Source organism: Budorcas taxicolor, chromosome 2 (genome assembly GCF_023091745.1).
Source record: "Budorcas taxicolor isolate Tak-1 chromosome 2, Takin1.1, whole genome shotgun sequence".
Lineage (NCBI taxonomy): Eukaryota > Metazoa > Chordata > Mammalia > Artiodactyla > Bovidae > Budorcas > Budorcas taxicolor.
Genome location: NC_068911.1, coordinates 81,549,402 through 81,574,283, shown reverse-complemented (window position 1 = coordinate 81,574,283; position 24,882 = coordinate 81,549,402). Strand labels below are relative to the sequence as shown.

Genomic DNA, 24,882 nt, shown 5'->3' with positions numbered 1-24,882 from the left:
CTGTTAAAATACTCTCTGGGTCCAACCAAGAAGTGTGTTCAGCATCCCACACTGTCCTTGTAAATAATGAAACCGGTCTCTTCACTGCAGCTTCAGATTCCTCCCAGGATGTTCCTTTCACTCCACTGCTTTCACCAAGTTCTACAAGTGGTCCTGGTGCGGCCAAATCCCCCCCAGTGTCTGGGTCTGATGCTTCTGAGAACCGGAGACCACGAGAGGATGCAGTGAAATACCTGGCTTCTAAGGTAACCTGCTTCTGCTCTATGGAGCCTCCCAGAGAGAGAGAGATTTGCTACTGTGGCTTTTGAGAAGTGAATTCAAAAAGGGATCTTAACATGGAGAGAAGAGTTGCTTAATTCAAAAACATAGCTTTTGATAAAATTGTGATAGAGTACTTCAAATAAAAGGTACTCACGAAAATTAATATCTTAGGACATTGGCAGTGGACTTTTATTCATCTTAAATGATGAATTGAAAGAGTTCCTCAAAGCCATCATAAATATCATTTCACTCACCACAAATCCACCCTTGTAAACACATGCCCTCCTTCATTTTTCATTTGGTATAAAAGCAGGAGATTGGGAGCCTTTACCATGCCCCAGGCCTCCTCCTCCCCCACCTGCACTCCATTGCTAGGGCCCTTGGTTACAAGTGTCTTTCTGTCAGAGGTTTCTTGTGATGTTGTAAAGAGACGTGGCTGACTTTCCCTTCCTAGGACCTGATCATCAAGGTCCTTCTGAAATTTTCAATCTGCTCAACAGCCAGCACAGGTTCATAAGCTGCCATCCTGCATGGCAGCAGTTACCACTCCCATTCCATGTGAGCCACTTGGGTCCCCCAGGGCAGAAGGGGCGTGAGCTGGTGATGCTGGAGAACCGCCACAAGTGGACAGTGGTGAGAAGCATCTGTGAGGGGCCCCCTCGGGTGAGGTTGGTGCAGAGGAACTGAAACGAATGTGCCCCAGCTTCCTGCTCCTTGCTTCTGCTTTCCCGATGAAGGCTATTCTTCACCCAGCCTGGACAGTCCCAACGCCCTGACCACTGATTTGGGGCAGTCCTCTGGCGACGTGATCTGAGTCCTCGGGTGATCTGAGATGAGGGATATGGTGCAGACTTCACAGCCACCCTGTGACAGTGGTTAGGGACCCACAATAAGAAATACATGTGATACTAAACACCTGGTGTTCACACACATCATCACATACACAACTGAAGCAAAAACATTATATACTTATTCTTACATCTATAAAGTTCACTGCATTCAATTAAAAAAAAAAGGTTTTATGGGTTCAAATTGATTTCATGCCCCACTCTTGGATTGCCAGACTTCCTATTATCAAGCACCATGCGAGGTGGACTGTGGTGCTGGCTCACTGGTAGTTTGCACAAGCTCACAGGTCACCTTGCGTTGCTGCTGAGCTCTGTCCAGCTGAGAAGGGAAGAGCAGGTCTGTTCCCTCTGAGTGTCCATGATGCATGTTCAGTCGCTTCAGTCGTGTCCGACCCTGCGACCCCATGGACTGTAGCCCGCCAGGCTCCTCTGTGGCTTCTCTGAGCGAGAATACTCGAGTGGGTTGCCATTTCCTTCTCCAGTGTCCATGATAGATGTAATCAAAACCAGAAGTCACGTGGGTTCCAAATTGGCCACACCTGTCTTGCCACCCGCTTTGTGAGAGTCTGTAGACCTGGAATCGGACCCCAGATCTTCCACTGACTGACTGTCCCCCTGGGAGGGCATTAACTTGTGTCTGCTGCCCTTGGCTCCAGTCCATAGCCAGTGGTTCTTGTCCTGCCTCTGCAGGGCCTGTAGGGCTGAGTGGGACAGCAGTGACACAGACCCCTCTGAAAAACATAAAGCACTTTACATGAAAGTGTTTTGACCTTTTTCACCTTCCTTACCTTGCGCTTAGGGCTTCCCTGGTGGCTCAGTGATAAGAACCCTCCTGCCAATGCAGGAGACACAGGTTTGATCCCTGGGTCAGAAACATCCCCTGGAGAGAGGAAATGGCAACCCACTTCAGTATTCTTGCTTGGGAAGTCTCATGGACAGAGGAGCCTGGTGGGCTACCATCCATGGGGTCACAAGAGAGTCAGACACGACTTAGTAACTAAACCACCACCACCACCACCAGCTTGTGCTTACATTCCTCCATTCATCCTCATTGGGAAAGTTGCATATTTTTCATTTGTCTGCAGTATGCCCGCCGCGCCCCCCCCCCCCCCCCCCCCCCTCAAGACAGAGCCACATCTGGCACTTTCCTTGGCGGTCTCTTCAAATCCATCCCAACAAAAAGGATCCTCTCAGCACTTGGGCAGGAGCCTCCCTTCTCCTATGTGTCCCTTCACATGATAGGCAGGATTTGGGTAGTGTCTGCTGTTGATCCTTCAAATAGTGCTGCTCTTGAACTTCTCCATGGTGTTGCTGGAAGTGTGGGGAGGAGGCTGAGGGCCTGAGCCGGGCTGCCTTGCCCTCTTGCCCGCAAGAGGAAGCAGCAGTGACTTGACAGCCTGGCTTTCATTGCCACCAATTTTATCTGCTTTTTGGATGCTGGAAATGAGTTTCCCAAGGAGATGCTGCTCTTTTTGAAAACAGACATGTAGTGACTATGGTACTAGTGGATATCAAGACTATCAGATGGCTCAAAATTGTCTTAAGCCAGGGTAGACTTCACATTTCCTGAAAAACTTTTATTCGTTTATATTCAACACAGAGGGAGTAACTTGTGGCGATCTTAGGGGCAGTCAAGACAGATTTGTGGCTACAACTTAAAGTCTGCCTAGAACTCAGCAAACTTTAGCATCCCTTCCAAAGTGGAGGAATGACTGAATCCATTAAGCTAAATGATGACTTAGTCCTGCGGAATAGAAGGAACGTGTCTTGTTAGAGAATGGGAGCACTGCATCCCGTTGGAGAGCGTGGAAGGAGCCGTGCGGAGAGGACGGGGCGATGCTGACGGCTCTGCTTCCCTGCAGGTCGTGGCCTACCACTACTGCCAGGCCGACAACACCTACACGTGCCTGGTGCCCGAGTTCGTCCACAGCATCGCGGCCCTGCTCTGCCGGTCCCACCAGCTGGCCGCCTACCGGGACCTGCTGATAAGGGAGCCCCAGCTCCAGAGCATGCTGAGCCTCAGGTCCTGTGTGCAGGACCCGGTGGCCGCCTTCAAGCGGGGCGTGCTGGAGCCACTCACAAGCCTGAGAAACGGTACCTCCCAGCGGCCAGCCATGTCCTCCCTTCTCCCCGGGATGGTCCTCAGAATGGGGGTGGGCGTCTGCTTGGCCCTGGGGGAGGGAGCGAAGTGGGCACAGGGAGGATGTGGGGTTGCATGTCTCCTCCCCTTCCTCAGAATCCTCTGTCCAGGGCCCCACCTTGTCCTCCTCCAAATAGTGTCCTTAAAAATGGAATACCTCCAGTAAGAATTAGCTCCCCAGTTGAACATTGCCAAAGTAGCTAATTTGTAACCAGAGGTTATTTAGATGACTTGCTCCCTAGAAACTGCTGTCTGCGTATTTTGCACTCCTCAGTAGCAAAGGAGTACATTGATTATTTGGGGAACTTGCCAGCATGTTTTTCCAGGGGCCTCTGTTACCTGGTGGCTCAGACACTAAATCTGCTTGCAGTGCAGAAGACCTGGGTTGGGAAGATCTCCTGGAGAAGGGAATGGCAACCCACTCAAGTACTCTTGCTCGGAGAATCCCATGGACAGAGGAGCCTGGCGGGCTACAGTCCATAGGGTCACAAAGAGTCGGACATAACTGAACAGACACACTTTCACTGTTCAGTTGAAGCTAAAGTCATTTCTTGAAGCGGCCATTTGGGTTTTTTTGCCCTTGACCATCTCAGTAGGGGCATTAGTGATATTCTGAGCCTTTGTCTATTCATCCTTCCTGCCCCTTGCTCCTTACCTTTTGAGCTAGTCTACCTGTCTCCATAGCACTTCTGCCATTTGGTGCCAGGGAGAGGGGAGTGAAACAGATCACTGCTCCTCATCACCAGGCAGGAAGCTGGCACCAGTGAGTTGAAAGCTAGGTTCAGGCTTGGAGGTTTCTCTGTAGCAGAGTTCTCGCCTCCACTGGCTGTGTGCCTTCGGTGGGATGCTCTGACCTTCCAGGGTCAGCTTGCCCTCCCAGAATCCATCAAGGGAGCTCTGTGGGGTAGGGTGGGGGGCAGGACCTAGAATCTTTTGCAGGTTTGATCTCAGTGTGTGCTGGCTGTCTTTGCTGTCACTCACCCCAGTGACAGGAGTTCTTGAAGAGCTAACTGTGGGTGAGATCCTGCTAATGCATGTGATGCCGTATGTTTCTGAAAACTGTTTGGTGGGAATTGATCTTTGTTTGGCTCTGCACTCTGGTTTTCATTACAAATTTAATAGAAAATATGCTTCTGTGAAACCACTTATTCTGCCATATGTAAACCTTTTTAGTTTTCCATAACACTTTAAATTGTGCATTAAAATACACTGGGTGGTGCTATCTTATAGAAATGTATAATTTCTCAATTTAAAAAAATCATTTTATCTTTTAGAGCAGAAAATTCCTGAAGAAGAATACATTATTTTGATAGATGGCTTAAATGAAGCTGAATTTCATAAACCTGATTATGGAGATACGCTTTCTTCGTTTATTACCAAGATTATTTCTAAATTCCCTGCTTGGTTGAAGTTGATTGTGACTGTAAGAGCCAATTTCCAGGTAAAAAAAGAATTCTCAAATCTCTTTCCAAGACCCTGTGCCCTAATTTTGCAATTTTTCTAATTATAATTTTAGGTTAACATTAACAACTTAAACTGTTGTAAATCATTTTGCTGCTGAATTGAAAGGTGTATTAGATCTTTGAAATATTACTGTACAGACCCCTAAACAGGCAAAACTCTAACTTTTTTACCCCCAAGGCACATTTATCAAGGTGTCAGGTAAGTTCCCTACTTTCATTAAGCTATACTGGTGCTTCCAAAATGGAAGTGTCTCGCCCCAGTTCAGCGCAACTCAGTTTGGGGGGCTGTTGTAGGTGCCTGGCCAATAAGTCTACTAGGATTTCAAGTTATTCTTGCCGGCAGTTATTTATATGGGTTTGCAGTGAATTTTTTTTTTTTTCAATGAAGAGAGAAGGGAGAGATAAAGGAAGAAGATTTTTAAAGCCAATTCTGAAAAAAGATCCAGTTTTTCCTAAAACTTAAACATGAGATAACACTGGCAGCAAAATGAAGAGTGTATGTGTTTTTCTCTTCCTCATCTTTCCCCTCATTTGAACTCTGTAATTATATCTTAACAGCCACTGACTCCTTGCATCTGCCCCTATCCATTTTTAGTAATGATGCAAGACATGGATTTTTATTTTTTTTCCCTTTTTGGGTGATATTTATTTTAAAATAGCATTTGGGTTCTTGTTTTCCTCTTTAAAAGCAGAACTGGACCTCATTTGCACTTGGTGTTTGTTTTTGTAGACCTTTGATTGATACACTTTTCCGTCACTTTTCACACAGTGAGCAGAGTGTGGCAGTCAGCAGCACGGGGGCAGGAATCCTGTGTTCTGCATTCGAGCTGTGTTGAGTTTTCAGAGGCTCAGTTAGCATGTGCAGTGGGGTGATAGTCCTCAGCCTGCCTCTTACAGCTGTCACATTCAGTGAGGACATGTTACAGAAATGATGGTGGGATGTTTAAACCAAAAAAAAAGAAAATTCACCTCTACTGTTAAGTGTCACCTGTGGGATGGCAAAGGGATGGGGTGTCTGGAACTGGTAATGTCCTGTGTCTGCCTGCTGGTCCCGCAGGTATATTTGGCTTTGAGAAAGTGAATGACACCATGCAGTTAGGATTTGTGCACCTCTGTGGGCCATATGCAAGTCTGACAGCTTCATGACAGCAGTCCCCGGGGCCCAGCCTGGGGGCAGTTTCTATGACCTGGCTGGGAGTCTTGACGCACAGTGAAGAATGCCTCTGATCTCAGTGTCTGGCCGTGGCCTTAGAGGCACAGTGGCGGTTGGTGTCTGTCCTTGTATCACCAGTTGCACAGTGTAAAGATTATGGGTATCAGGTCACCTGAGGGTCTCAGTGCCCCATTGCTGGTGCAGCCGGGTTGTCACTGTCAGCTCAAGGCTCTTCCATCTCACTTGGTTCCACATCCTCGGATAAGGGCCTCAGGAAAGCCTTTTCTGATTTAATCTCACGTCAGGCATTTCTTTCACATAAGCTTTTTATCTTCAATTTATCCTATTACATATTTTAAGATAAAACAATGAGTCCCTGTAATCCATGAAAATCCTCCTTGAAAGAAAATTCGGGGATCTGGTTTGAAGTGCAGCTGACATGAAAAGGAAATCTCCGTGGAGTGACACTGTGGGGCCCTGTTCCTTTGCAGGAAATCGTCAGCGAGCTGCCATTTGTCAAGCTGTCCTTGGATGACTTTCCGGACAATAAGGACATCCACAGCGACCTGCACGCCTACGTCCAGCACAGGGTCCACAGCAGCCAGGACATCCTCAGCAACATCTCACTGAACGGCAAAGCCGATGCCGCACTCATCGGCAAAGTCAGCAGCCACCTGGTTCTGCGGAGCCTCGGCTCCTACCTGTACCTCAAGCTCACCTTGGACCTCTTCCAAAGGGGACACCTGGTCATCAAGAGCGCCAGCTACAAGGTGGTGCCTGTGTCTCTGTCCGAGCTCTACCTGCTGCAGTGCAACATGAAGTTTATGACCCAGTCTGCTTTCGAGAGAGCACTTCCCATTTTAAACGTGGCCCTGGCGTCCCTCCACCCCATGACGGATGAGCAGATCTTCCAGGCGATCAACGCCGGCCATGTCCAAGGGGAGCAGGGCTGGGAGGACTTCCAGCAGAGGATGGATGCCCTCTCCTGCTTCCTCATCAAGCGGCGAGACAAAACCCGCATGTTCTGCCACCCATCCTTCAGGGAGTGGCTCGTGTGGAGAGCAGATGGCGAGAACACAGCCTTCCTGTGTGAGCCCAGGTATGACGGGCCGCTTACCCAGCAGCTCTGTGCAGGAAGCCTTATGCGTGGCTGGCGAAGGGATCACAAACACGATTCATGTTCTTTCGCAGAAAGACAACACAGCATGAATGATACAGTGAAAGTCGCTCAGTCCTGTCCAGCTCTTTGTGACCATATAGACTGTAGCCTGCCAGGCTTCTCTGTCCTTGGGACTCTCCAGGCAAGAATACTGGAGTGGGTTGCCAATCCCTTCTCCAGGGGATCTTCCTGACCCAGGGATTGAACCTGAGTCTCCTGAGTTGCAGGCAGATTCTTTACTGCCTGAACCACCAGGAAAGCCCTCAAACAAAAACTTCCTTTTTTTTTTTTTAACTTTTTATTTTGTATTGGGGTATAGTCAGTTAACCAGCTTCTCAGGTGGTGCTATTGGTAAAGAATCTGCCTGCCAATGCAGGAGACATGGGTTCAATCCCTGGGTTGGGAAGGTCCCCTGGAGAAGGGAATTAACTCACTGCAGTATTCTTACCTGGAGAATTCCATGGACGGAGGAGCCTGGCGGGCTACAGTCTATGGGGTCATAAAGAGTCAAACACGACTGAGCACATAACTGATTAATAGTGTTGTGGTCATTTCAGGTGAACAGTGGAGGGACCCAGCCTTATATATACATGTATCCATTCTCCCCAAACCTCCCTCCCCGTCAGGCTGCCACATCAGGTTGAGTAGAGTTCCACGTGAAAGCTTCCTTCCTTTAATTGCTAGTGTTGTAGGACTCCTCAGTATATCTGGATGAAGGAGAAGCTGATGGTGCCCGGGCGGTGTTTCTTTGTGATTCTCCTCTAGGTCCCTGTCCCCTCTCTCAGGTTCACATGCAGGAGAGTGTGGGACCAGCTGCAGGGAACAGCTGGCTTCCCTCAAGCCTGTTCACGGCTCCGTTCCTTTGCGGGCGTGGGAATCTGCAGACTGTTTCTCAATGCCGTTCTGCCACCTCTTAAGCTTGTGGCATCTCATCCCGGGGATCTGAGGCATCTGTGGCCCCAGAGGGGAGCGCAACCATCACTTCCGGCCACCTCATTTTGTACTTGTGTCCTGCAGGAATAGCAGATTGGGATTTGGGGTTGGGAGGAGTCGGGTTCAGAGTTCAGGTGCCTCATTTGCGGTGGGGCAGCTGCGTCCGAGGAGTCAGAGGTCCGCTGAGCTCATGGGGTTGGTGGTGGGGTTCCAAGGCAGGTGGGGTCTAAAAGTTGGAAGAGAGGTTGGAGTTGAAGATCTGGCATCGTTGATGGAGAGGCAGTGGTGGGACATGGTGAGGAAGTGCAGTTGGGGGAGAGGGAGTGTTGGACTTCTGGGACAAGGAGAAGGATTTCTGGGAAGGAGGGGAAGAAAGTAGGTGCTGGTGAGAAGTGAAGGAAGCTGAGGGTTCAGAGGAAGCCACTGGCATTTCGTTGCGGGAGGAGGGTCCTAGATCTCCAGGAGATTCTTTCCACTGGGTTGTGAGGAGTGAAAGAGGAGAGCCAGCATCCTGGCCTGGAAAGTAAAAGGGTGGAGAGGTTTGGGGTTTAGGGTGGGGAAAAGTTTTGGTTTATGTTTTAAACAACACAAAGGATTGGGATGCTGTTGGAAGCATCCTTGAGACAAGCAGGTTCATGGAAACACAATCCGTGAAGGGGGAGAAATTGGAAACTCGAGGGAATGGGGTCAGCGAGTCTCCTCTTGCCTCCACAGCATCCATTCAGGCCACTATTCTAGCTTGATTTTTGTCTTGTTTACGTGTCTCCAGTCCAGTTGCTGAGAGCTCCTCGGGGCAAGGACCTCACATTGTTCCCCAGGAGATCCCCAGTATCAAACAAGGTGCTGGTTCTAGGGGGATGTTAATGCACAAATGATTGGATAAGTCGGGTTATGCTGAGGAAGAGCACAGGGGCGCATATTACATAGTCTGTGGTTACACTCTACTCGGTCATCACCTATTTGGGCCCATCATTTTTACCTGTACAGGCCTGTTTCCCCCCAGCACACCAGTTTGGACTCATGATACTTCATGATTCACAGGGTCAAACAGGTTCAGAAAATAACTTAGTTACTCTTTCTGCATCGGGCATGTGGTAAGAAGCTGGATATGTGTAAGCTTTGGAAAATGGACAGTAAGTGTGGGTAGACTTGGAAGGAGGCATGTGATCTTAGGACCAGGAAGGAAGGATGTAAAGGTATATTCAGTGTAGAGGAGCTCGGGTACCCAGTGACTGCATGGTGAATTGTTTCCTCAGAGAGGTGGGAAGCCATGCGCTTAGCTGAGCGCACCGGACACCTTTGGGCCAACCACTGAAGGGTGGGTGGTCATCACCCACCAGGGCCAGCCAACCACAGCACCTAGCAGGTTTTGTGGTGGTCGCAGCTCGCATCGCCACAGAGCTGGCAGGCTGGGAGACTGAGGGTGGCTGAGCCCGTTGTGGGGAGACTGGCCCTGATCAGAGTCAGATGGGACTAGCCCATTGATGTGGGCCAGGGAGGGCATGGCGCACTGGGAGACGGCCGAGAGTGGTTTCCGTGGGGGCAGGGGAGGTTCTCCTGTGAGAAGGGGAGCCGAAGCGTGAGGTCTGGGAGGGAGTGTGTGCAAAGGAGCACAGGGCATGTGCTCCAGACCTTTACAAGACGGCAAGTGGGAGACTCAGCGGCAATGGGGGCTTACGTGTCACACCTTCTCCTGTAGGACAAAAAACAGTCTTGTGGTTTCCACCTGCCCTGGTTTCCTCATCTGTAACAAGATGTATAATTGAGAAACAGGCAAGCATCTGGATAGAACAATGTGATTTAAATGATGCATGCTTTTAATCCTCTAGATCAGCAATGACTAGAAAACACATTTAGAAGAATGCTTCTCTTTTTCACAGTGTTTATCTTTTTCTCTACAACTAGCTGCTTTTTCTCAGCAGAACAAAATTTCACAGGTGTCAGGTTAATAGAAATGAAAATGATTCACCTCGCACAGCAGTCACTACTGCTGGAGTAAGCAGCCCTTAGCATGTTTTCCAAACAAACTGGCCTAGATGAAGGCATGGAGTCCATGGGAGACAGAATAAGTTCTACAGACATGAAGGGGAAAGTGGGTATGGTGGCTCCTTCATGAGAGGGCTAGTAGGGGGATTAATTGGTGGCATCAGTTGAATGTCCACCCTGTGCCCAGACATGGCAAACACACTCATACAGCTTAGCGTTCTTACCCCTACAAGGGGAGCTGTGTTCCTTTCGAGCCTAAAATGCTAGTGGTTTTCTGGTCATGAGCTATTTCTGCGTGCAGCCTGGGTTTGCTTTCCCTCCCATGGTAAGGTCTTGTCCTTTGGCCCAGGGCTACCCTCAGTGGTGATTGTACTGACAGGAGGCCTAGGGTCAGGTCCGGTATGGTTCTGCTCCATCTGTCCGTTCGCACAATCTGTCCTTCATCTGTCCATCCATCCAAGAAATGCATATGTGGGTTCTTACTGAGTCTTGGGTATTTGCTAGGTATTGTGACCAAGCTGTAACTTAGACAAGACCCTTAGTCTCATGGAGTTTGTGTTTTTGTGAAAGACTTAAATTACAAGAGAGTGATGGCCAGTGGACACAGAGTGGGTAGTTCCACAAAGGCTTGCCCTGTCCTGGGGCTTCTCTCTGAGTCACTCCACAGAGATAGGGAGTCCCGAGAAAATGACTTAAGGAGCCAACAGCGCTGGCATCCTCTGTGAAGAGGCAGCTTTCCACCCATCTCATACGGTGATGCTGAGACACCACGAGGAGAATTCAGGGTCGCTTGGTGATGTTCACCCCAAGGGCCTGCAGGGAGGTGCCCTGGGGTCTTTGGTTGCCAGCCTTTGTGTTTCTCATCCTAGGAATGGGCACGCTCTGCTGGCGTTCATGTTTTCGCGACAGGAGGGCAAGCTGAACCGCCAGCAGACCATGGAGCTTGGCCATCACATCCTGAAGGCACACATTTTCAAGGTGAGCCCCACACCGCTGGAGGGAGGGTTTCATTGGTGCCGCATTGAGGTTTTGGTTCTGGAGACAACTTTGTGAGCCCCATTCCAAACATAGCCCCTGCCTAAAAGTAACCATTGTTCTCACTTTTCCATCCTCTAAATCTCTTAAAGTTTCCACTTCGTTCATTCCCCTTTGTTTCCTTGTTAAATAGTTGTAGAAGAGGCTAAGTTATGTGACCTCTGCAGTTTTCTACCACCTGGATTTTCTGATTGTGTCCTTGTTTCTTGCGGCCTGGTTTAACTTGTTCCTTTTTCCTCTGGATTTTTTATTCTTTGGTAGTTATTTTGAGCAGTTTAATCAGGTTCAGGTTTGATTCCTCCCTTAGCACCCCCCCTGCATATCATAATTACTTTACACAGGTTAACCTTGTTCTACTGCGCTTTTGCTTTATTGTGCTTTGCAAATAATTGCATTTTTTCTTACAAATTGAAGGTTTGTGCCACTCCTGCATTGAACTAGACTTTTGGCACCATTTTTCCAATAGCATTTGCTTACTTCATGTCTCTGTGTCATATTTTGGAAAGTTCTTGCAATATTTCAGACTTCTTCATTGTTACCTCTTATGGTTTTCTGTGATCAGCAATCTTTGATGTTACTAGTACAACTTATTGAAGTCTCAGATGATGGTTGGCATTTTTTAGCAATAAAATATTTTTAAATTAAGGTATGTATTAATACATTTTTTTAGACAGTGCTATTGCACACTGAATAGACTACAGTATAGTGTAAACAGAAAGCTTTCACGTGCACCAGGAAACCAGAAAAACTGCATGACTCACGTTGTTGCTGTGGTCTGGAACCAAACCTGCAATGTCTTTGAGGTCTGCTCGTTAGAGTTAAAATGCTCTGTAAGTCTGTATGAGGTTTCTGGGGTCAGGACACCTCGTGTGCTTGGTGGGAGGCCATCAGCCATGACTGGTCTCTTCCTTCGTTAGGGACTATAAATGGTGATATTCTAACATTTATCCTTCCTTTAATTGATTAGAGAACCTCTATAAAGAGAAACTTCCCTCTCAACTGCCATCCTTTCCTCCAGGCGGACAGTTAATGTAGCAAAGGCAGGCTGGTTCCTTGACCCTTGGTTTTAGGATGGGAATGCTTATAGGTCCGAGCCTTTTCTGTGCACACAGCCTTTGCCTCGTGTTCAGTGGGGACGTTCACCCGCTTCAGACCCACGCTGCGTGTGGAGAGGAGATGTTGAAGCTGATTTGCTGCTGTTTTTTCCTAGGGCCTAAGCAAAAAGACGGGAATCTCTTCAAGCCACCTCCAGGCCCTGTGGATCGGGTACAGCACCGAGGGGCTGTCCGCGGCCCTGGCCTCTCTTAGGAATCTCTACACTCCCAATGTGAAGGTGAGCCGCCCCCTGCCTGACCACTGTTGCATCAACGGTCCTGCTCTCCCCTGCCCTGGGTTGTGGGCAAAGGAGGCTGGGACGCTTCTAAAGAGGCAGTTTCCTGGTGTGAAGCACACCGACAGGACTGCTCTTTTGCCGGTTCTCTTCCACAAGTCTGGCTTTTGCTGAGGCAGCAAGATGTGGGTGGTCAGGGGCTGCTATGTGAGCTCATGGTGACTGTTTCAGAGTAGATGAGATAAAGGAAACAGTTCACAAAGGAAAGCAAAGGTCAGAGGGGAATTTCCAGGGAAAATGGCCTTTTAAAGCATCCTAGCTTCAATCGGGACTATCTCTTTATGGTTCATAGAAAATTAAGCCCTGATGAGTGACAAAAGGATGGTCACTTTAAAGAGGAGAACTTTATTAAAGATTTTGTACACATGTATTTATGACCATGGAAAGTGTATCAGGGTCTGCCTGCTGCTGAACCAAGGGCTTCCTCACTCCCCATCAGTGGCTATCATTTCACAGTATTTTGCTGAGCTTTTCAGAGTAGATTTTCCCTCCTCCGTTAATGCAGTCTAAGAATCTAAAGCACACAGAGGCCAAGTATCTGCTTAAGGCAGCAAAGAGGGCTTAACTCCCATGGAGTGTGGGAACTACTGACTTAACATTATAGCTGTTTATAGCCATCTTCCCCAGTGCAAAGTAAGATGAGATCGTAACTGTCTTCACACTTAGATTTCTTACCTGCTTGATGTAGCTGCTAGACTCCAGGCCTTTCAGCACCAGGCCCTGATGTTTTGGCTGCCTTCAAAAGCTCTGACATCGTTTCCCAGATAGCCAGGTTCTCCCCTTCAGTCACCTCTATGAAAAGTCATACCTGTTCTCTTGTTAGTAGCCCAAGGATGGCCTAACACTCTCACCAGGTAGTCAAGTGGAAGCCCTAGAATTTTCCAGGAATCTTTTTCTTCTCCTCACTTTGGTTCATCAAACCCACATGCGCCAGAGGTGGTGCCATGGAAGAGCCTTGTCCCCACACCTCTCCAGCCCCGGGGGAACCTCTGTGTCTCTTCTCCCCTACTGTCAACATGCCCCACCCTCAGCACCCCACCTTGGACGTGTGTCTGGGGATCGAGGCCTTGCAGAGCACTGCCCCCTCTTCTCCCTTCCTGCTTTCCTGGTGTATAATGGTCCCTTGGATTCGTTCCAGGTCCTTCCGCAGACGCCTAAATCCAAGGATGCTCAAGTTCCATAAATAAGGGCAAGGTATTTGAATATAACCTACGCATATCCTCCCATATACTTTAGATCATCTCTGAGTGAGTGAGTGAAGTCGCTCAGTCGTGTCCGACTCTTTGCGACCCCATGAACTGTAGCTTATCAGGCTCCTCCGTCCATGGAATTTTCCAGGCAAGAGTGCTGGAGTGGATTGCCATTTCCTTCTCCAGGGGATCTTCCCGACCCAGGAATCGAACCCGGGTCTCCTGCGTTGCGGGCAGAGGCTTTACCGTCTGAGCCACCAGGGAAGCCCTAGAGTGCTTCTTATATCTAATCTAATACAAAGACTATGTAAAGAGTTGCACACAGCAAATTCAAGTTTTGCATTTTGGAACGTTATGGAAAGTTTTATTTTCAAATAGTTTTAGTCTGTGGTTGGTTGAATTCATAGATACAGAACCTACTAATACAGAGAGCAGGCTGTATTTCCTTATTTTTTTCCTCTCTTTTTTCAATGGAAGTATAGTTGATGTAGATTTTAGGTGAACAACCTAATGATGTGATACTGTTTTTATAGCACAAAAGGTCTCGTTAACAAATATCACCACATGTGGTTATAAATTTTTTCTTAGAGTGAAAACTTAAAATCTACTGTCTTAGAAACTTTGAAATAAACTGAATTATTATTGGCTTTGGTCCCGTGGGATACATTACATCCCCCCTTGCTGATTTTGGTCCCGTGGGGTACATTACATCCCCCCTTGCTGGTTTTTAGAAGTGGAGAGTGTAACAGTGCTGACTAAGGAGCCTGGGTGTCAGGAGGGACCCAGCAGGGCTCTGACCCTGGGGCGGCTCGCCCACAGACCTACTGCCCAGTAGAGAGCTTGGGTGTTGGTTAGAGAAAGGCCACCACCCGCCTGGTGGATTCAGACAAGGTTTTTGCAAATGCAAAAGTGCAGGTGGACTCAGTGCTGTTAGGGTTCCAGTCTTGAGAGGCAAAGGGCTCATTGGATTTCGGCTGGGCTCACCCCTGGACAGGATGCCTGGAAGCAGAGCAGCCCTGGAGAACTGCTCCCAGGAACCCCTGTGTCCAATCTGCGCTCTGCAGAGGGGTGGGCTTGAGGGTTGTGTCCTGACTGAAGCTATGTGCAAGTTTCATGGGGTGAAGACAGGGAAGCTGCTTTTGTAATTAAGGAGCACTAGCTCTAAGCTGCTGCTTCTGGTCAAAAGGAGCACTTCCTTTCTAGATAGAGTTACTCGGAACATGCCAAGGACATATTTCACGTGATGAAGAAATTGTATTTCGAGTTTTTGTTTTACTTGTTATAGAAACTGGAACTGAGTTTACTGTAATTGTTTCATCTCTTTATTTCAGCTGAAAGTATATCTTTTGGCTTCTCCATAATTAATAAAATTCTGTAATGATGGTAAGGAACAAAGAAAGAAAAATTAAAATGGAAGTATCTGTTTTCACTGTTTTAATGAATTATGGGCACAAAAGTTATTTTAATGTGGAGAAAAGTAAATGGGAAACGTCATACTCTGTTGAATATGAGTTTTTAAGACAATAAATTAAAAGGCACCATGTAATAGTGTAATGAGCTTGACCCGCCTGGGATTATAAACTTTCCTCTTGAACATATTTGCAATTTTAAAAGTTATTCATCTTTACTTTGTTTTATAGAATTCCAGCGTTGCCTACATCTAACATTATCCCCCCACATTGTATAACTTAGTCACAGAATTTTAAGACTTTCTGTTATCCTTCTGTTTCTTTTGTCTTTTAAAAAAAGGTGGGGGGGAGTGATTTTTCACAGAATCTTGAACAAATTACAGTAATTTAAAATTATGCATGCAATTAAGGAATTTTTTTCGGAGAGTATTAAATGTTGTCATACAGGAAAGGATGTCATTTTGAGCAATAATTGCAGTTTGCCACTTTGGTAAATTAAAGCTACTTGCTCTGGAGTAATTACTTGGTAGTTGAATTTTAATTTTGGTGGCATGCCCGTGATTTCTAACAATGTGATCTACCATAGCCAGGCCAGGCCTGAGCTCTGGCTGGTCCTCTGGGGTCCTTGCCACCAGGGCCCCCAGGCTTTAGACCAGTTGGTTGTTTTGCTCACATAGTCCCATTGGACTGGCTGCCAGCCACAGGCGTCCTAAGGCTGTGGGCTCAAGGGAATTAAGATTGTGATTCTTCTCACAGCTGGAGGCAGGGAGGGGAGGAGACAGGAGTTAGGTGTGGACCTTGGCCTAACTTCCCTGGCTGACAGGATACAGTTGTATTCTGCATAATTATTAGGAAACACGCATTTACACCAGTTGTACTGATGAAAACCTCCAGTGAGAAAACTGAGCCTTCCGCTTTACTACATGCTGGACAGTACCTCTTCTGTTCTTCATGATCACATCATTTTACCTGCCACCCTACCCCCTTTTTTGTTTTCTTGCATTCATCCAATCCAGAGATGTGTATAGGTAATATTGCCGTTCCCAGTTAAAGAGAGAGCTTCATGGTAGTACTGACCAGAAGATTTCCATGTAGTTGGGAAAAAATATGCAGAAAGAGCCGTTTTTCCCCTTCCCCGAATGCCAAGTAATCTCAGCCAGAGCTGCTGCTTCAGCAGCTGGACTGTGATATGATAGTAGTGTCCTGCCCAGGGCTCATCTCTGCCTTACCTGCTCCGAGCCTCAGTTTGCTCACCTGTGAAGTGAAGGTCACTAACGAACCTGCATCGTAGAGTGAGGGGACACCTCACTGAGATGTTGAAGCTCTTGGGAGAAGACTTGGCATTTATTACATGGTCAAGTGAGTCATTTTTAGTTGCTTTTCACCTTCTTTCTGGACACTGAGATTCTCCGGAAAGCACTTGAGAGCTTGTGAATGTGCCTGGTGGTGGTGGTGAAGGGGAGCTGCCCACAGGCTGTGATGGGCCCACACCTGCCCTCAGATAAGCGTGAGGTCTCCTTGCTGCCTGTGCAGATAAGCAGCCCTGGCATGGTGGGGGCAGGGGGCAAGCCCCCTGGGTTAGCCGGTTTCTGGGTGGAGCGTCCTCCTGTGCCTTCTGAGGGTCAGAGACTGGGGCCCTTGTCTCTTTTAAAGATCCATTCATCTTCCCTGGTTGCTCAGATGGTAAATAATCTGCCTACAATACAGAATACCTGGTTTCGATCCCTGGGTTGGGAACATCCCCTGGAGCAGGAAATGGCAACCCACTCCAGTATTCTTGCCTGGAGATTCCCAGGAGCCTAGGAACCTGGCGGGCTACAGTCCACAGGGTCTCAGAGTTGGACACGACTAAGAGACAAACACTTTCGCTTTTTTTCCCCCCAAAGGTGATTATAACAATAACAAGTAATATTTATTCAGCACTTACAGGATGCTCAGGGCTGGGCTAAGTGCTTTGTGTGTGTGGCGTGTTCATTTTTAATCTTCACAACAACCCAAGGAAGCAAAACTGTTTTTATTTCCACCTTTCGGGTGAGGGTAGTGATAGGTGCCCAGATCCCACAGCGGGAAGAGTGCCTGGCACAGAACAAGCCCACGCTCCCTCCACAGGTGCGCTTCTCACCTGGTGCGTTTACAGCCGTGGCTGCCAGCTGCAACCACCTCGGGCCCCAGCCTAGTCAGAATCTCCAAGGGTGGGGCTGGTGCTTTGGAAACTTGCAAGCTCCCTGGTGGTTTCACGGAGCAGCAGGGTTAAGAAGCGTGGGTTTGGAGAAGATCACAGATTGCTTAGGGGGATAAGTGGTAAAAATACCCACAGCATCGCACCAACAAAGGAAATGTTTTTCCCAAGAAGCAAATAGAGAATTGATGACAAATGCCTTTAGGAAAGTTCTGCCTCTGTGCACAGACCTTCCATAAGACTTTTCTTATATAGTATTAGGCAAGACATTACTGAAGCAACACCTTCCAATGTTCTTACAAGAGAGTTTCTGTCCAGTAGAATGGGGTGGTGTACTGTCATTTCGTTAGAGAGCACCTGAATCACAGAGAGGTTGAGTAATTTTCTAAAAATCACACAGCAAGTTAGTTAAGAGGCTGATTGAGAACTCAGACTGTTTAATTCATCATCTTTTTCTTTTAGGCTCATGAATCTCAAGAGGGGATGGGATTGATGGGAGAGGGGAGAGAGAGGGTAACTGGCGATCAAAGTCACCCTGTGAATTTACAAGCAGTTTCTGCCTGTCCTTTGGTGTCCAGAGTCCAGTGTGCCCAGTGGTGATGTTATGTGTGTGTGTGTTTTAAGTCTTTTTTATTTCTGTGATGTTGGTAAATGATGCCCATGCTTTAATCTTTTCTAATATTTACTCGTCTGTCTATTTTGGCTGCGTCGGATCTCGGTTGCGGCGGCGTGCGGCTCTTTGTTGTGGCGTGCAGGCTTCTCTCTAGTTGGGGTGCATGGGCTTAGTAGTTGCAGCTGGGCTTAGTTCCCCCCGGGCTTGCAGGATCTTAGTTCTCCGACCAGAGATCGAACTCAGTCCCCTGCATTGGAAGATGGATTCTTAACCGTTAGGCCAGCAGGGAAGTCCCTGATGTGTGCGTTTTGAAAATTTTGAAAAGCTGTTCGAGTTCTGCTCTGTATTGCTCTCGCCTGAGAACTCATTTCTTGGGCCTCAATAAAACCCCTATTGTGCCAGCAGCATTGTCGTATTCTTGCCACACTGTTGGCGGTTACTCAGAGGGAAGTCATTTTCTCAAAAACCCTGACTTGTTGGGCACTTACCCTTTTAAAATGCTTTAAAGTCCTGCTTGAGTCTGGTGCTGTTTTTAGGAGCAAACCGATTTAGGGCTCTAGAGCAAGCTCAGTGGGGATGGGTTTGCCCGAGGTTGTGTCCCGTGTCACTGTGGGGACAGGGACACCTCTCCTGATTTCTCCTCTTCGTATTTTCTGCCCTTCTGTCCACATGTGCTGGCTGGCAGCTGGGGGCTGGGTTGGTGTTGACCTGGTGAGGTTGGAGGATGGTTCCCTTGTGACTCTGTGAATGATGAGGTGGGTCTAGTTGCTTGGGCACAAGTGTGCTTGCTATTTTTGGGGGGAAGTATTGTTGATTCACACAGTTGTGTTAGTTTCAGATGCACAGCAAAGTGGTTCAGTCTACACACACACACACACACACACACACACACTGTTGTGTTAGTTTCAGATGCACAGCAAAGTGGTTCAGTCTACACACACACACACACTCTCTCTTCTTTAGATTCTTCTCCCTTACAGGTTGTTACAAAGTATCGAATATAGTTCCCTGTGCTGTGCAGTAAAGGTCCTGTTGTTGCTCTCTTTTATGTATAGCAATGTATATCTGCTATCCCCAGATTCCTAATTTATCTCCCCCTCCCCCCACTCTAAGAGGTCCTTCCTTAATTATAAGTGTTGGTCCTAATAGTGGTAAGGAACTGACTTGTGGGCCATCCTCACCCATAGAGGGGCTTTGTTCACTGCTCTTATCTGTGAACTTCTGTGTCTTAGAACCAGTGTCTTGTGCCGTAGGCCAAATGGGAAATGGAGCGTGCCGAGTAGATGATGGTGTTCAGGGCTGGTGTGTGTGGATGATGTGGGGGTGTGTGCATAGGGGAGGGCGGGGAGCATTCTCTGTAGACTGGGGGGACCGCTCCCGGGGGTCCTGGCGTTGAAGCAGGCCCTCAGTGGAAGTGATCCTTTGTCATGTGTATCTATGGAGAGGGAATTTATTCCTGGCAGAGGGAACTGTACGGAAGAGAGGGGAAGACCCGGAGGTGGGGACCTGCCTGCCCTTGTTACGGGACAAGCATTAGACCCACTGCGGTCACCTTTGCGGGGCGGTGGGGTGGTGGGTAAGTGAGGGGAAGAGTGCTGCTAGAGGAGGTCAGAGAAGCAGCTGAAGGGCTGGGTCACCCAGGGCTCAAGCTTCAGCGGCAGCCAGTGAGTCTGCAGGTTTTATTCTCTGGGTTCTAACCAGTCTGTATGGTATCACTATTGTGAGGTGTGGTATCACCACCAGAATAATAATTTATCACTTTGTAAATATTCTGTTAGCTACTCTTGTGGGCACCGTATCATTGAAATGCCTCAGATTTTATATTCCTTGTCCTCTTTCTCTATCCTCTAATGATCCCATGTGTCTCTGGTTAGATAAGACGCAGTCTCTGTGGTTTTCATACCTAATGGGCAGCCGGAGGCGGCCAGAGTCTGTCAGGGGGTGATTGATGCGATCGGGACCATTGAAGGGGACTGTTTGAAGAAACGCAGTGGGCATCTTAATAGGTGTTAATGGAATGTCATTTTTCCAATGATCTGGAGATTTGAAGAAAATATTAGTATAGCTATAATTCACATAAAGTATTCAATGATTTTATTTTAAAACCTATAGATAAAGAATTTCCTTTTATATCTGGATCCAAGGCGTTCAGTGGGTGGTGGATATGTAGCAATTAGTCAGACAAGCAGATGCTTTTCTAGGAGTTTTGTGCTGCTGACCGTCCCAAGCATATGAGCATTTTTACGTGTTCTGCTCTTTCCTGCAGGTACAATTCCTTGTAAAGAAAAAACTGTATGCTCTTAATTTTGGCTTTATTATCTCACTGTTAATTATTTAATCCCATGATGATTATTTCATTGTTCCCCAAAATGAATTTTCTGTTTTTATTTGGATCAGACAGTGGTTTTCAAAATGTGATCCCCAGATCAACAGCATCTGTATCACCTGGGGGGAATTCAGTAAACAGGCACATTCTTAGACCTCACTCCCACCCCCGCCAGACCTACTGAATCCAGAGGTCTGAGTCCAGACAACAGACATTTCTAAATTTTTGTTTTTCAATTGTAATAAACAAACACATCATAAAATATATCATTAACTATTTTTAAAGGTAGAAATCAGTAGTGGTAAATATATTCATATTGTTGTGCAGTAATACAACTCCACAATAAAACTAAATCTCCCCACCTATTAAACAGGTCTTGTCTCCCCCGCCTTCTCCCAGGCCCTGGAAGCCACCATTCTACTTTCTGTCTTTGTGAATTTGACTGCTCTATGTCCCTTATACTAGTGAAGTCATACAGCATTTGTCTCTTTTTGGTTGGCTTCCCTCGTGGCTCAGTGGTAAAGAATCCGCCTGCCACTGCAGGAGATGCAGGTTTGATCTCTGGGTCTGGAAGAGCCCCTGGGGCAGGAGATGGCAACCCACTCCAATATTCTCGCCTGGAAAATTCCATGGACAGAGGAGCCTGGTGGGCTGTAGTCCGTGGAGTCACAAAGAGTCAGATGTGATTGAGTGAGCAGTGTTCTCAGGGTCCATCGTGTTGTTACGTGGGGCAGGATTTCCTTCCTTCTGAAAGCTGAGTGATATGCCACTGTATGTACACACCGCTTCTGTTCGTCCGTCCATTCATCCTTTGACCTTTTAGTTTGCCTGCAACTCTTAGCTATTGTGAACAGTGCTTCCATAACACAGCAGTGCGGGTGTCTCACCGAGATTCTGATCTCATTTCCTCTGGATGTGAACCCAGAGTGGGCCTGCTGGGTCCTGAGAAACCTCCATACTGGTTCCCGAGGCAGCTGTGCCATTTTGCATTCTCACCAGCGAGAATGCGCATCTTCAGTGCATGTCTAGGTCACACCGGTGCACACTCACGTTTGAGAACCACTGGACTAAGGATACCACCCTTCTCCACAAACATTGTTATGATCGCCAACTTCATGAGAAATTAATCTTGTTGGGGGACATTGTCCAACAGGTGAGCCGTCTCCTGATTTTAGGAGGGGCCAACGTGAACTACAGGACCGAAGTGTTAAATAATGCCCCGATCCTGTGCGTCCAGTCTCACCTTGGCCATGAGGAAGTGGTCACTCTGCTTCTGGAATTCGGCGCCTGCTTGGATGGCATGTCAGAGAATGGCATGACTGCCCTCTGCTACGCGGCCGCTGCAGGCCACATGAAGCTGGTGTGTCTGCTGGCCAAGAAGGGGGCAAGGGTAAGTGACAACCTTCCCCACAGAGGGCTGAAGGGGGCCACAGAGGTGGGAAGTGTCTTCCATTGCTGGTAGAATTCTCACTGGCTGGGCCAGGCTCCCTTCTGCCTCTACTTTGTCAAGTTGCAATGAACAGAAACAGAAAGGGTGGAGCTACAGACAGTGTGTGATGTGGCCTGATGTGGGTATGTGTGATAGAAGTATATTGCCTGCGAGAGGGAGAGGGGGCCGTGTGTTTTGTTCAAAGCTCTTATTCTGCTTAATCCTGCCTGAGGGGAGGCTCCTTCCTGGTCATTAGAGGCCCAAGTAAGGCCATCCTTTAAAAAGCCTGCAAGTGTTGCCTTGGAACTTGTCACAGAATTTAACTCTGCACTGGTTGAGTTGAAAATTTAAATGTGTTTTTTTTTTCTCCTTTCTTTTTATTTCATGTTATGTCTTCTTTTAAAAAAAAAATAATAAAATGAGTTCTGTGGGTCTTGGAAGTCATGTGCCTAAAAGAATGTGAAGTAACTATATTATTAACAAGTTGCTCAAGGACTGTCAGTGTTAATAGGTTGAATGAGAACAGTGCGAAGTTTACAGTAAACTCTCTTTATTTTAAGCACTTTGTTGGGGAAGGGAGAATGTACTTCTGAACAGCAGTAGAAATAAATTGCTGATATTTGTTTTTCTTCTTCATAGTTAGGCTTTTTGAAGTTCAACAAAAGATGTTAGACTTATAGTAACTATGGGAGTCTTTTTGCTTTTTTCTCTCGAAAATAGAGCATTTGGGATGGGTCATCCCTAGTTCATGGAAGAAGGGAAATGCTTCTGTTAAATCTTCCCAGTGGATTCATTACTGCTCACACTGCCCTCCGTTTCCACCTCCAGACCATGGCTTGGCTTTATTTGGAGGCTAACTGAGAGCTCTGTAGGAGGGGATGGAATCATATAGGTGGCTTATGTAGGCAGAGCCTCTGGGTTGAGGTCCAGAGCATCTTCAGAATTTGCAAGTGAGGCTGGACCCTAAGTCCTCTCCCAGCCTAAGATTCCCAGGCTTAGACAGGGAATGAAGTACTATCTGCTGCCTCTTGGACCATTACGGGTACGCAGCCCTTGGTTACTGCCCCTTTGTGGCTGAGCAGCCTTCCTGGCTTCGTGGCCATACTTGGCATGCTGGCACGACCTGGGTCACCTGCCTTCCCCAGTAAAATGCCCTTCCTTGTTCAGAGCTGGGTGTTCCAGATCCCTCCCTTTTGCTGGCTTTCCTGTTTCAGTGACTAAAGAACTGTTCTGCGCCCCCCCCCCCCCCCCCCATCATAGCTTGCCACAGAAGATTAAGGATATTCCACCCAAGTGGCCAGGGTTGGGAAGAACAGGTTTTGTCTGCTCTCATACCTGCTCCCCAGAGAACTGGAAGCTCCAGTTCACTTCTTAGAGAGACAAAGGGCATGAAGAGGATGCCTTGTGATCACTAGTTCTACAGAGGGAACTTGAGGCCTGGAACAGTGCATCGGTTGCAGTAATTCAGACAGAGACTCTCCAGAGAGACACACTGGGACACGAGCCCCATACATCTGTGGTGGGATGGGGTTTGTTCACAGCACATGTGGGTCACTGTGACAAAGTGATGCTCAGCTGTGACCTTCCCCTGCTCCTGCCCCGCCTCCCCACCCAGGTGGACCACCTGGATAAGAAAGGCCAGTGTGCGCTGGTCCACAGTGCACTGAGGGGCCACGGCGACGTTCTCCGCTACCTGCTGACCTGCGAGTGGTCGCTGGGCCCGCCCCAGCCCGGCGCGCTGAGGAAGAGCCAAGCCTTGCAGCAGGCGCTGACGGCGGCCGCCAGCATGGGCCACAGCTCGGTGAGTGGGCCCCTTCCCAGGGCACTTCTGGGAGAACGGGAGCCCGGTGGGCTGGGCACTTCGCACTCACCTTCTTCCAAGTTGCCCGCTTGTGATGCACTGAAGGAGTGAAAGGAAATGAGGGTTTCCAAAAAGAGCAGTTGGTCTCACCACGTGTAAAGATGTTCTGTTGTTACCGCAGCCTTCCCGGGAGTGGAAGGAGCCCCTCCAGGGTGCTCTTTCTGCCCCGCCTGGCTTCTTCCTGTCTTCCTTCCTTGTTCTGTTTTTACCTTCTAGTCCTGCTCTCCTCTCCTCGTCCCGCTTCAATTCATCCTTTTGTCCTTGTGGTCTTTGAACAATAATCACATGGAATCCTAATTCTAAACTTCTTCTTGAGTATTCCAAGGATTTTTAAAAATAGAGTTGTTTAAAATAGAACCCGCTCTGGTAGCATGTAAGAATGCTTGTCATTTACGGTTCCTACACTGAAGAACTTCATGCAATAGTTACATCAAGCACTTATTTCTGGCAGGTGTCAGTATTCCTCAATTTGAAGATTTAGTTGTCATCTCCTGACCCATGTGTCTGTGAAGTTAATATTTTACCTTTTTTCTTCTGTGTATTTCTCACTCTGTATTGTCTTCAGGCAATTAGAGTTGCCAATGTTTCTAAGATTCTTCCCCACAATGACTTTGTACCAAAGTAAATGTGCCAAATGTAAAATGTACCAAATGTAAAATGTAAATGTACCAAAGTAAATTTGGGTACCAGGCTGGCTGGCTGGTTTTTACCATTTAAAACACTGGAGCAGATACACATATATACGCAGCTAGCTGGCTTATTGTTGGGATTTAAAATGTCAAAAATGCACATATACACTACTTCAACCAAGACAATATATTGCAGCAAGTTGAATACAGAAGCATATAAGAAAAAGAAGCTATCTTCTCTTAGGACAGACATAAAAGAAATTTATAGAAATGTAAAACAATGCTAGTCAAGTTAACTATGTTTTAGTTTTGGAGAAAAAAAAATGAAAACAGCGCACATTTCATAAAAATGTATTAAACATTACCATATAGTGGGTTTATTATTTTTTAGATTAAAAATACAAATAAATATTTTTAAAGACCTGTTTACATAGATAGAGAGAGAACATGTTAAATCGATACATTTGAATGTGGATGCTTTTCCTTCTTAAACTGTTCCCTAAATCTGCATGGGTCCAGAAGGTGAAAAATCATCTTAGGAAGGACAGTGTAGCCACGTTGGTCTCAGGCTGTTGTGAAAGTGGCTGTGAGGAGCCGTGGATAAGCAGCCGCATAGCCAGCCACTGCTTCATGGCGAAGGACAGGGCTCATTCACCACAAGACTTGAGGGGTGTGTTAGTTGCCGCCTGCTGTTGTCATAAGTGACCACAGACTTCAGTGGCTTGAAGCAGCCTGTTCTGGAGGTCAGAAGCCTGAAATTAAGTTGGGTCAGGAAGCCAGTGTTTCTTTTGGAGGCTTCAGAGAAGAGTGTTTCTCTTTTTTTTTCCCTGGCTTCTAGAAGCCACCTTACTCCTTAGCTTGTGGCCCTGCCTCTGTCT

General features: G+C 47.4%; 1 protein-coding gene across 1 annotated transcript in view; it reads left to right on the top strand.

Annotated features, from left to right (window-relative positions):
• Positions 1-24,882, top strand: part of TANC1 (tetratricopeptide repeat, ankyrin repeat and coiled-coil containing 1) — a 244,883-nt gene that overhangs the window by 194,216 nt on the left and 25,785 nt on the right. Inside the window, exons 11-18 of the mRNA XM_052657219.1 lie at positions 91-245; positions 2,972-3,203; positions 4,524-4,690; positions 6,357-6,964; positions 10,813-10,921; positions 12,189-12,311; positions 21,239-21,475; positions 23,130-23,315. Of these exons, the coding sequence (XP_052513179.1) occupies positions 91-245; positions 2,972-3,203; positions 4,524-4,690; positions 6,357-6,964; positions 10,813-10,921; positions 12,189-12,311; positions 21,239-21,475; positions 23,130-23,315 (1,817 nt within the window). The remainder of the gene's footprint in view (positions 1-90; positions 246-2,971; positions 3,204-4,523; positions 4,691-6,356; positions 6,965-10,812; positions 10,922-12,188; positions 12,312-21,238; positions 21,476-23,129; positions 23,316-24,882) is intronic.